The following is a 12799-nucleotide window of genomic DNA, read 5'->3' as shown; positions in this document are numbered from 1 at the left end:
CTCTCTCTCTCTCTCTCTTCTCTTCCTCCCCAGCACCCCTCGCCCCCCCACCGCCATTTCTCACTCCTCTACTCCCCTCTCTCTCCCTACCCACCTCTGACCCCTCCTCCAGTCCTGCCGCCCGGTAACAAAACCGGGCTTCCCGCCACACGCAGCCGGTAGGGCTCAGGACGCTTTATCGGCGACAATGGCTGGCTGAATGGGAGGCCTGAGGTCCTGAAGGAACCGGGGGTGCTGGCGACCGGGACCTCGAGGCCGCTGCTGGGGAGGACGCTGGCCAGCGTGCAGGGGGCGGAGGCGGGGCGTGCCGGGAGGCTCCCATCTCCCGCCCCGCACAACCCGGGCAGGGCCGCCGCTCCGCCGCCGCCGCAGATCCGGCTCTCACCCTCGGCTCCCGAGGCCCCGCGGCGCCTCCTTCTGTGGACTCTGCGGGACCCTCCCCGGCAGGCGCTGTGCCCTGGAGAAGGCACAGTGGCTCAGGCATGGCCGCGGGGGCGGCGGCGCGGAAGGCAGCGCCGGTGCTGGAGGCCCCCCCGCAGCAGGAGCAGGTAGTGGCGCGGGGGCGCGGGCGTGGGGGACGCCAGGCCGGGGTCCCGGGGCTCACGCTGGTGCCGGGCAGGCTGCACAGACTGGTCTCCAAGACCCCGGGCCCCACCGGGGAGAACCGGCCCTGGAAAGACGTGGGGACGGAGGCATGACCTTCTGGAAGATGCCACCGTGCGGGGTGCCAGTCCCTCCTCCACTCCCTCCCTCCCCACTTCTGTGCCCTCCCCGCTACCTTCCTTTCCTCCTTCTGATCCTCTTCCTTCGCTCCATCCCTCTTCTCGCATCCTCGCACTTTCTCTTCCAGGCTCACCCCTTCCACTCCCGCCCTCCTTAGTGACCGCCTGTGCCCTCCTCCCTCCTCGGCGGAAGCCCCCAGAGCCCAGGGTCAAGGTCGTAAGCTGCGAGAGAGGGGAAGGGGTGTACTGCAGGCTTTTGGCTAGACCGCCCTGGTTCTCAAACTCGAGTGTCATCAGAATCACTCGGAGGGCCTGTTACCACGCAGACTGCTGGTCTGTGCCCAGGGTTTCTGATTCAAGATGTGTACCCTGATCGTCAGCTTGTCTTGCCTGGTGCTCAACCTAGCCCATTTCTGCTTCTGCTGGCGTCAATTGCAAACCCAATCTTAATTTATTCTTCATTCATAGGACAATTCTTCTTAGGCTACATCCAGGTACCAGGAGGATTTGGGGGTGGAGGAGGGTAGGTCTTACCTGGAGGAACCCAAATCCCATCCGTAAAACGAGGACAAAAATAACTCTTAAGGGCAAAGATAACTCTTAAACAACAACAAAAATCACTCACAGAGCGGGTAGGAAGAGATTAATGTCCCAAAATAGGTTCAGGCAAAGAACTGTAGGATTTCTGAGAAGGGCTTGCTCCTGACTAACCCCCTTCTCCTCCAACCCGTGAGGGCGTGGCGTTCGAGCTGGGTGTTGGGGAATGGACAGGATCTGACCTCGTGGGCCAGAGAATTCTAGATGGAGGGAACAACAGTACCAAATGGCTTGGAGATTTTTTTTTTTAAATATTGGGATGGATGGCCATGGGACAAGGCAGAGAGAGGGGACTGTCCACTCTGACTGGCAGAAACCTAGGGGTCAGGAATGCTTATAGCAAAAAATAAGGGTGGGCTAGGCTGTGGAGGGGCTTGTGTACCACAAAATGGGGAAACTTAAAATGAAACTCCATGACTTTCTTGCTGGTTTCAAACCCAGATTATCGAAAGGGAGGTTCTGAATTGATGAATGCATGCCAGGAGTGTCAGAGGATCTAGTATTGGTGGATTTGCTGCTGATCTTTGCTCTTCCTTAAGGCTGGCATCACTGCCTAGTCTGCTGCCCTCAGGAGGTATGGCCTCTCTGTTGAGGCTGCCCTAGGAGGGACTCACAGCTTTTCTCTTAATCCCATATGGCAAGACAGTGTGGTCCAGGAACCAGCAGCCAAGGCATTACCTGGGAGCCTGTTAAAAATGCAGTCTCAGTTCCCACGCCAGACCCACTGAATTGAAATCCGCATTTTAACCAGATCCCAGGGTGATTCATTTGCACATCAAAGTTCAAGAAGTGCTGGTTTCTTGACTTTACTAGAGCTAGAGATAAGAAAGTGAAAACAGAGATAGTTACTGACCAGCCTATTATCTGATAGCTTCCCTTTGGTTTGAACCTCACCCTATTTTATTTTCCTTCATCACCCTTATCACTACCTGAAGTATGTCTATGTGTGTATTTGATTGTCTAAGAACCTCCTTCAGCATGAAAGCTCCAGCAGAAAAGCCATGTGGTCTGCCTTGCTCGCTCCTGTATTTCCAGGACCTAGAACAGTCTCAGCAAATGGCAGGGCCTCAATAAATATGTATTGAATGAATAAATGAACAGTAACGTACAATCTTATGATGTAAGACCCTAAGTCCAGCATACCTTACTGGACAAACACCATCTCCCTATTCCCCATCCTCCACCTCCCCAGCTACAACCCCTGGGGTCTTTTGAGCCTGCAACTGGTTAGGTATGTTTGAAACTCCTTAAATTTGGAGTGTAAGAGAGCAGAGACCATGGGTTTAGGAGTTCCCTCTTCTGCTTGTCTGAGGCTTGCTTTCCAGGCTCGGATTTCTCCTGAGAGCTGAGAGGACCCACCACTTCCCCAAAACTGCTCTCTGCCTGGGAGCAGGCCATACACAGCCCCTCCTCTCCACCCACAGGCATGCGGCCTTGCCTTGTGACATGAATTCCTTACCAATGAATACAGCCCTCTAAACCTAACATTCCTACCTGGCACTCACATGTGGTCCAGGGTCATCACTAGTTTCTGAGTTCATTGTTCTGGCTTTGCCACTTGGTTTAGAAAGATTTTTCTAACAGGAGGGTTTTGTGAGGGAAGAGTTGAAAGTGACAAAATCAGTTTGGAGGCAGCAGTTCAGGTGAGAGATAATGAAAGCCAATCGGGGTGGCAGTCTCCAAACACATTGAGTGTGCCATGCACCAGACATGAGGATTCAGTGGGGGGATGAGGCCAGTGCTGGCCACCTACAGATTCAGGTAAGTAAATTAGTCATCAGCAGTGCAGTCTGGTAACAATGTTCGAGGTCAGTAGATATACTGGTAGGGGCCTCACCAAAAGGGTGTCCTGGAGTAAGTGGGATCCAAGGGTGAGCAGAAATGAGGCAACCCAGCATGGAGGCTGGGAGTGGAGGGAGAGCATTCAGGGACAGGAAAGCTCTGCTTGGCTGGAGCAGAGGGTGTGCAGGGGCAGTGGAGAGAGGAGAGGCTGAAATGGGATACAAGGCCTTGTGAGCCATGTTGGATTTCAGGCAGGAAGACAATAGGATCAGTCTACCTTTAATGGGAACACTCTTACTGTTTGAAGAGGGAAGAGAGCAAAGGCAAGGGCCTCAGAGGAGGGGGACACCCTGCATGCTGGCCTCCATCTCATCCTCCCCTAGCCACCCTATCTAAAGAGTGACAGCCCTTGCCCTCTGCTGGTAATTCTTTATCACACATTTTATTTTCTTCATATAATTTACTTCATTAGGCAGTTGTTTTGTTTGCTTGTTTATTGTGCATCATTTCCTCTAGAACACAAGGTCCTATTCATGAGAACAGACACCTTGTTTGTCTTTCTAACCCTTGAATGCCAGCTCTTCACCCAGCGGCTGGCACATGGGAGGCACCACTCCATATTTGCTGAATGAATGACAAAATGAATGGCATAGAAGCCATAGGGGTGGAGAGAAGGGGGCATGTTTGTGAGGCATTTATAGGTAGGGTCAACAGGAGAGTAGTGGGTTGGAGGTACAGGGTTGGTTAGGGGCAAGGATGATGCCCCAGGCTTTTCTGCTTTGAGCAATTGGATAGATAGGACAGGATGCTATTAACTGAGATGGGGGAGGGGGGACACCGAAGTGGGAGCAGCCTGGGGGGAAACAAGTATGTTCACTTTAGGGCAGGTTAATTCACATATCTGAGAGAGAGAGTCCCAAGTGGGGCTATGTAGGAGGCATTCAGAAGCATCTGGAGCTCACACAAATTTAGCTAGCCAAAAGAAAGATATAAGAGATTGATACAAATGTGGTGCTGGAACAGGGATAAAAAGGACATGGCTACTGATCAGACAAGGAAAGGGATAAAAAAGAGGACAGAGGCAAGCTTACTTTTGTATTGTTCTTTTCAGTGACATATGTTCATGTAGGATACACTTAATGTAAAGAAGTATAAAAAAAAAGTAAATGCCCAGGATGTATCACCACCCATGGAGCATTCCTGTTAATGTCTTGGGAGCCACTCTTCTGGGCTTTTTTATTACAGATGTCTCTTTATGTAACTATACATTTACATAAATAGGCTCAGATTATACACAACTGTTTTGAAGCATGCTTTTGCTGTTCAGAATATGTCATGAAAATATTTCTATGTCAGTAAATATGAATCTGTGTTATCATTTTGTAGATCTTACAGATTCTTTTATGCAGATATATAAAAATATGGGTCTTTTTCATCCATCGGGCTGGGTACTTGGTGAGCATTTCATTTTTAAAACAGGTATCTTTCAGTCCTTGGAAATTTTCTTGTGTAATTTCTTTTAAACTTCCTGCCATCTGTTATCTTCTTCTCTGGTTCTAGAACTCATTTTTTTTGGGGGGGGGTGGGGGATATGAGGAGATTTCCTAGCCCAATTCACTAATATTCTTATATTTTCTCTTCTGTTTTCCATGTCTTTGAGTTTTTTTTTTTAATTCTTTCTGAGTTCTTCAATTTATCTTTGATTCTTCATTTGAGTTTTTATTTCTGTCTTCCTGTTTTTAATTTCTAAGAGCTTTTGGTTGTTTTTCTATATTCTTTAAAGCACAGTGTTCTTGTCATCATGGGTGCAGAACTCTTTCCTGTCTCAAACGTCTTGTGATCTTTGACTGTTCACTTGTGTCTGAGGTGAGACAGTACAGCACTGTTAAGCTCTTGCTAGCAGGGAAAGCTTGTTGACAGGCAGGCTTCAGTGGAGGGTGACCTGGCTGGGCCTTTTCGTTGGGAGAACAAGGACTGTCCATCTATAGGTCTTTTCTCTTGGCTTAAATTGATTCATTCCCTGTGTAAGGGGCATGTCTGGCTGCCAGCCAAGTGGGCAAGCCCATGTCTAACATGCCTAGGCCAAGAGCACAAATGGAGGCCCTCGTGCCACATGTCTAAGTATCATCAACTGATCTGCTCTCACAGCCCTGCCTGCAGGTCCACTTGTGGCCCATGTAGCCACATTCTCCCTACCTGCAGTGCTGGCTGCAGGCTTGAGTGGTAGCAAGGATCTGCTGGGACAGGGAAGATGGAAGTTTCAATGTACCTGTACTAGTTTCCTAGGTCTTCCATAACAACAAAAAAATGTATTATCTCACAGTTCTGGAGGCCAGGAGTTCAAAATCTAGGTGTCAACAGGGTCATGCTCCCTCTAAAGACTCTAGGGGAGACTTCTTACTTGCCCCTTCCAGTCTCTGGTGACTCCAGGTGTTCCTGGCTTGTGGCTGCATCCCTCCGGTTCCTGCTTCTGTCTTCACACGGCCATCTACTCTGCCTTGCTATTCTGTGTCTGTGTCTCTGGATGTCAAATCTTCCGCTCCTTTCTCTTGCAAGGACACTAGGCATTGGATTTAGACCTGCCCTAAATCCAGATGGTCTTATTCTGAGGTCCTCAATTACATCTGCAAATACCCTATTGCCAAATAAGATCACATTCACAGGTACTGGGGGTTAGGACTCAAACATATCTTTTGGGAGGACACAATTCAACCCACTACGGTGCCTAAACCAGGGATGTGGACTGACCCCACTGACTCCCAAGGAAGCTGTGGTAGATAGGATCTCCCACCACACATCTCACTTTTCAGACTCGGGATTTCCAAGCAGTTCCAAGCTGCTCCCAGACTACCTCACTGCAGTTAATTGAGGAGCCTGGTCAGCCAAGATCCCACTTAGATGGTTTGGGATGGCCAAATTTCAAAACTTTATCTCCAGTTTCCCAGAGCACAGGCTATTCTTTTTCTTCTCCCCAACCTGCCAGTCCCCTGGGGTGTCAGCCCTACATCATCTCTCCAATCAAGGTCTACTCACTCAATCAGTTACCAGACTTTCATAATTTTTTTTTTTTTTTTTTTTTTTTGAGACGGAGTCTTGCTCTGTCACCCAGGCTGGAGTGCAGTGGCGCGATCTCAGCTCACTGCAAGCTCCACCTCCCGGGTTCACACCATTCTCCTACCTCATCCTCCTGAGTAGCTGGGACTACAGGCGCCTACAACCACGCCAGGCTAATTTTTTGTATTTTTAGTAGAGACGGGGTTTCACCATGTTAGCCAGGATGGTCTCGATCTCCTGACCTTGTGATCCGCCTGCCTTGGCCTCCCAAAGTGCTGGGATTACAGGTGTGAGCCACCACGCCCGGCCTCAAAATATTTTCTTAAGAGACAGAAAAGACACCAGGCACAGTGGCTCACGCCTGTAATCTCAGCACTTTGAGAGGTCGAGGTGGGCGGATCACCTGAGGTCAGGAGTTGGAGACCAGCCTGGCCAACATGGCAAAACCCCGTCTCTACTAAAAATAGAAAAATTTAGCCGGGCATGGTGGCGAGTGCCTGTAGTCCCAGCTACTCAAGAGGCTAAGGCAGGAGAATCGCTTGAACCCGGGAGGCAGAGGTTGCAGTGAGCTGAGATCGCACCATTGCACTCTAGCCTGGGTGACAAAAGCAAGACTCCACCTAGGGAAAAAAAAAAGAGAGAGAGAGAGAGAGAGAGAAGATAACAACACAGTTATTTTGTGTTTCAGGGTTTGAGATGTCCGGGGTCCTGTAAAGCAAGGCAGGGCCCCTGCAGCCGGATCTAGAGGTGATGCTGCCAGGGAGGATGGTGCTAGGGCTCTCTAGACTCAGATGAGGGCTGCCAGTGTCCTCTACTCTCCCTCCACATGCCTGGTGCCTCTTGGCCTGTGCCTCCGGTTTAGCCACTAGTATTCTGCTAGTGTGGGGGCCTCCAAACCTTAAACTGACTTTCAGTGAACCTTCTGTTACTAACCCCGGTTGCATCCCCCACTTCTAGACGCCCTAGGAGCCCGCAATCCACAGCCCTCCTGAGGGTCTTAGCACACACATTCTGCTCTGCACTGCCCGCATGCTGGTGGGCTTCGGTGTTTTTTGCCCTGTGGTGTCCCAGTGTCCCTTTCCGCTGGCCCATCTGCTGGTCAGTTTCAGAATTGGCTGCTCTGGACTCCTCTCTCATTCTCCTTGGACTTGGAGGTTTATGTCCTTTTGCTATTGTTCTAGTGGTGTTTGGGAAGGGAGAGGAGGTAAGTGCACTTTTTTTATTTACCGTGTTTCAATAGAAGTCCTCATTTTTACTTTTTTTTAAACACAGTTATTACTGGTGAGTTTGAACACCTTTCCATAAATTTATGTGTCATTTGTATATCTCAATTCGTGAATTTCTCATTCATGTACTTTGCCCTTTTGGACTGTCTCTTTTTGATTAAATTATAAAAGCCCTTTTTACATATGCTTTTTAGTTTTTTGCCCCTCCCATATGTTGTGCTTTCCCCAGTTCAATTTGTCTTTCAAATATTGAGGACTATAATGTATTTTATTTTAAATGTCCTCAAAATCTGTCATTTTTTAACTTTATAATTTCTGGGCTCTACATTATACTTAAAAATGCCTTTTCCACTGCAGAATTATAAACATGTTTACCCATGTTTTCTTCTAGTACTTTTAAGGTTTTCTTTCTCACATTTAAGAGAGAACAAGGCTTTGGATGAAATAGAAAAGTATAAGTTTAGGCAATATTTGCACAATGCCAGGACCTTTCTGGGTGATGCCAGGAAAGAAGAAGTGGGTGGCACAGGGGGTAATACTGGCAACTTCTCCATGGCTCCCTGCCCCCAGGTGATCCCACCAGGTGGGTCCCTAATATTCAAATGGAGGTCACAACATCTGGGCTCAAGTGTTGAGTTCCAGGAGTGAAGCAAGCCTCAGGTAGTCAAGGTGCATGAGTCTCCTCCTTTGTTCCACAGGTCCCTTTCTGCTAACTTCTGCTTTGGGGGCAAAAACATTGGTTGTCTATGCTCTTCTGTGCTCTCCACCAAAGTTACACGATTACGTCTTTCCAATGATTGGCCTTAAAGGTTTCACATGACCAAATGTAGTGGGTTAGCAATAATCTAGAAAACATAGTCCATGGGTGGACTCTGCAGGTCATCCAAAAAGCATGGTTCTGGAGACGATCTCTGTGCTTTCCAGCTCAATTTGTAAGGGCACAAGCCCAGATTACTCCCTTCCCTGGGGTCAGTAATGATGCCTTCTTAACAGGAGAGTACAAGAATGCTCCAAATCAACGGAGCCTCTGGTCAGCTCTGTCTCTGAAACTTTGAACTTGGAAATGATATTTACTCACTGAGATTGGAGATATCTACTCACTGCAATCATTTAAGATACCAGCAAAACAGATGTTTTTTAGGGATGCTCAGACTCACACTTCATATCCTAGAAGCCAGAGTAGCATGGCCTATTGGGAGACCACTCTCTGTAACTTTGACTGATTTGCCAAAACAAAACCACTGAAATGGAGCCTCATCTGATTCTCTGATCCAGGAACAGGATCAAATATTTATTAATAGTGACCTGATTACTCTTTTTTTGTTTGTGTTGTTTTAGTTCTGTAAGCAAATTATTTTACTAGGACTTTTATCCCAAATTATTCAAATACTATGTGACATTGTTATTTTTCATGGTCTGGGTTTCCCATATATTGCTTTCACAGAAAAACCAAGAAAATAAGGACATTTTTTGATAAGGGCCCTTTTTATGTTTTTCAGCTCTCTCATACAAAGCTTTCTGCAGAAGACACATGGAAGTAAGTAATTAGTATTTTTTAAGAGTTGTTTTGCTAAAAATTAGATTTTTATCTTAACAGTTGAGAAAATGAATGAAGTCATCATTTTATTTGTAAATTTTCCAGGATAGAGAAGATGGGGTAGGATACACAAATACTACAGACCAAAATGCATGGATTTCATCTGTTTTCTACAGCATGATCTGTAGGAAAAGATCATGCAGTCCCACAAAGGTGGATTAATATATCCTTCAAAATATGGCTGTGTCAAGTTACTATTTATTTTAGGCACAAGATACACTGGTTTTGTTCCTATACCATTGCCCCTGTGTTCTGGTGCATACTGTAGGGCCATTGGGCCCTGTGAGCACCACATGAAGTGAAATAAGAATGAAAAGCTCCTCCTTTTTTGTATTACAGGAGTCAATTTTGGATATATTCCTACTCAAAAAGGAAAATACTTACTACATTTGTACACCAATATATACTTTTCAAAGTACTTCAACATAGGCTAACCAATTTGAGATGCATTTTTATTACAATCTGATATAACAGATTAATAGATTAATCTCATATAACAGATTAATAGATTAATCTCATATAACAGATTAATAGATTAATCTCATATAACAGATTAATAGATTAATCTCATATAACAGATTAATAGATTAATCTCATATAACAGATTAATAGATTAATCTCATATAACAGATTAATAGATTAATCTCATATAACAGATTAATAGATTAATCTCATATAACAGATTAATAGATTAATCTCATATAACAGATTAATAGATTAATCTCATAAAGCATATTTTATTTTATATCTATGCAAATCCTATTTTAGACTGATGATGAAGTCACTCTTTTATCTATATGCCGTAAGTTCAAAGTCTGTTAATTATATAGAATGTTAAACAGCTATTTTAGATTTGGAGCTGTATAAACCACAACTAAGCACTTGTACTCTTTTCATTTTTCTTCCCATATCTTCAGGGGAACAAGTTTGTTTTTTGCTTGTTTGTTTGTTTAAATGAGCTTCTAGAAATCATTCCTGTCTCCTGAGCTCAGCTTCCAATAGAGAGACTAAGAGCCATGTAATTTTATTCAAGTTGCTTACCTGATATGGATTTCATCTTCGTCATTTGATAAATGAGGGAGATTCATTCCATCTATGGTAACTTCCAGCACTGACATTCTAAGAATCCCTCTCAAAGAAACTGAACTTGAGCAGGAGTATTTACTGGGCTCTGTGGGCTGATTTCTACACCTTTTCCAGCAGGGGGCACCCTTGGGATTTGGATGAGACCCTTTTCTGAGGCATTCACTGCTCTTTGGAGTAGCTGTAGAAATGCTGGCAGAGGGAGAGAACCCAACCCACATACCCATCAAGTGCCTTTAAAAGGTCACTATCTCGCGGCACAGACTGTTACCCTGTGGTGTTTTCTGGGTGGTACATTAGCTAACTGCATATTGTAACCAGACGTAAGTGGAAACTTAACTTTAAGAGATTTTGTGACTGATGGTGCCACACTAAGGATGAAAGATAATGATAACCAGTATTTAGAAAGTAACTGACAGCATTCATAATTTTTCCCCATGTTCACTCATCTTGACCCTGGGCCTCTTTCTCTTCTGCTAGGCTCGTGGTTCTCAATCTTGGCTGCCCCTTAAAATCACATGGGATGCCTGAAAAATTCCTATGTCACATCCCATTCTGCAAATCTGTATTAATTTGCTAGGAATACCATAACAAAATACCACAGAATAGGTGGCTTAAAATCAGAAATTTATTTTCTCACAGTTCTGGAGGCTGAAAGTCCAAGATTAAGGTGCTGGCAGGTTTTGGTTGGCATGTTGAAGTACAGGGGATTAGGACGTCAGTGTATGAATTTTGAGAGTGTGAAATTCAGCCCCCAACACCCAGAAATGGTCATCTAATTGATCTGGATATGGGGGGTTAAGATTTTTTTAAAGCTTCCCAGTGATTCCTAACTTACAGACAAGGTCAAGAACCACTGCTCTAGGTTTTCATCGAGGCTATCCCAGAACGTTAAAAGAGATGACAAACTATTTTGTTGATTTTCTCTACAATTGTGCAAAACTAAGCGTCCAGCTAAAATGGGAACATTCAGCCATCATGGGAATGTTTGTGCATGTCTAAGATAATACTTAAGCCTATTCTTTCTCTCTATTATAGTCCTGTAACAATTTATACAACTCATTCAGAAGCTTTCCATTGCCCCGTGGATAATATTCTCTCCTCTGGCATAAGCACCATCTGCAGGGTATCCTTTTACTTGAAATAGTAGCAAATGATTTAAAATTACCAACATTTGACTGTTTTTGACTTTCAAAAATTGAAGTTTCATATGATGCAGCTCAATAATAATTATTCCTTATATAGACACAAATAAAATAACATGTGCTTTATAGTCTTACAACAACCTTGTCAGTTACAGAAGGATGGTTATTTGAAATTTGCAAATGAGGAAACTGAGGCTCAGAGAGGATAAATGACTTCCCCAAGGTTGTGAGGCAATGAAGTGGCAGATCAGGGACTGGACCCCAGGTCTTCCTGGGGCTCATTAGTTTTTTTAGCCCCATCACTTAACTTAAAAGACAAGGCTGAGGCCAACCACATGGGAAAGAAAAGGAACTGGTTTTGCTAAGAAAGTCAGGCTCCTCCTCCCAGCTGCTCCTTCTCCAGATCTAGGGAAAGGGAAGAAACCAAGAAAAACTTAGAAAAACTTTACAATCAAAGCTTACCAACCCTTATATTTGAAATCCCCTGTTGCTTTTTGTAAGCCAAACTTGTTTTTGTTTTTTTTTTTTTTTTTTGCTAAATGCGCAAGGTTGAGGGCTTTTTCAGATGACCTCATTTTGCTGGTTCCAGCCTGCAGCAGGAGAGGATGTACAAGATGCACCGGGGCCACGATTCCATGCACGTGGAAATGATCTTGATCTTCCTCTGCGTTCTGGTCATTGCCCAGATAGTGCTGGTTCAGTGGAGACAGAGGCATGGCCGATCCTACAACGTGAGTCACCCCCGTGGCTGCTGGGAGCCTGCTCCAGCTTGTATCAGCTTGACTGTTTTTTTCCAGGACATGTTCTCCCTTGGTTAGCACTTTGAAGGAACTGCCTTGGTTTAAGTCAGTGGTTCTCAACCAAGTGCAATTTCACTCCCGGGAGACATTTGGCCATGTCTGGAAACATTTTTGACTGTCAAGACTTGTGGGGGGTGAAAAGGGGGAGCGGAGTTGCAACTGGCACCTGGTGGATAGAGGCCAGGGATGCTGGTAAACATCCTCCAATGCAGAACAGCTCCCCACAACAAAAATTATCTGGCCTAAAATGTCAATGGTGCCAAGACTGAAAAACCCTGGTTTAAGTAAACCAGTTTTCCTTTCATGCATGAACAACTTCTGCCAACAGTCCAGGAAAAGGAGGATTAGAATAGCCAAAAGAAATGGTTTAGGGTGTCTGCTGTGGTTTGAATGTATCCCCCAAAGTTCTTGTGTTGGAGATTTAATCCCCAATGCAACAGTACTGGGAGGTGGGGCCTAATAAGAGGCGATTTGGCCATAAGGGCTCTGCCCTTGTGAATGGATTAATGCCATTAATTATTGTGGGAGTGGGTTTATTATAAAAATATGAATGTGGGCCCATTTTCTCTCTCATTCTGTCTTGCCCTCTCACCTTCTGCCATGAGATGACACAGCAAGAAGGCCCTTGCAAGATGCAAATCCCTCTGTCTTGTACTTTCCAGCCTCCAGACCATGAGGCAATACATTGCTGTTTATTATTTATTACCCAGTCTGTGGTATTCTGTTATAACAGCAGAAAACAGACTAAGAAAGAAAATTGATACCAAGAAGTGGGTCTGTTACTATAACAAAT

General features: G+C 45.3%; 1 protein-coding gene across 4 annotated transcripts in view; it reads left to right on the top strand.

Moving 5' to 3' along the window:
• Positions 1 to 336: 336 nt before the first annotated feature.
• The window catches only part of RNF175 (ring finger protein 175), a 49792-nt gene continuing 37329 nt past the window's right edge, over positions 337 to 12799 (top strand). For 2 of the 4 annotated variants that reach the window (XM_034959300.3, XM_034959299.3), the window contains exons 1-3: positions 337 to 548; positions 8881 to 8918; positions 11796 to 11937. In XM_034959300.3, the coding sequence (XP_034815191.1) occupies positions 483 to 548; positions 8881 to 8918; positions 11796 to 11937 (246 nt within the window). In that variant the 5' untranslated portion in view covers positions 337 to 482. Of the gene's footprint in view, positions 549 to 8880; positions 8919 to 11754; positions 11938 to 12799 lie in introns of all 4 variants that reach the window. The other 2 variants (XM_034959301.2, XM_034959303.3) reach the window with 2 other exon arrangements.

Source organism: Pan paniscus, chromosome 3 (genome assembly GCF_029289425.2).
Source record: "Pan paniscus chromosome 3, NHGRI_mPanPan1-v2.0_pri, whole genome shotgun sequence".
Classification (NCBI taxonomy): Eukaryota; Metazoa; Chordata; class Mammalia; order Primates; family Hominidae; genus Pan; species Pan paniscus.
Note: the sequence above shows the minus strand (reverse complement) of the source record. Positions and strands in the feature narration are given on the sequence as shown.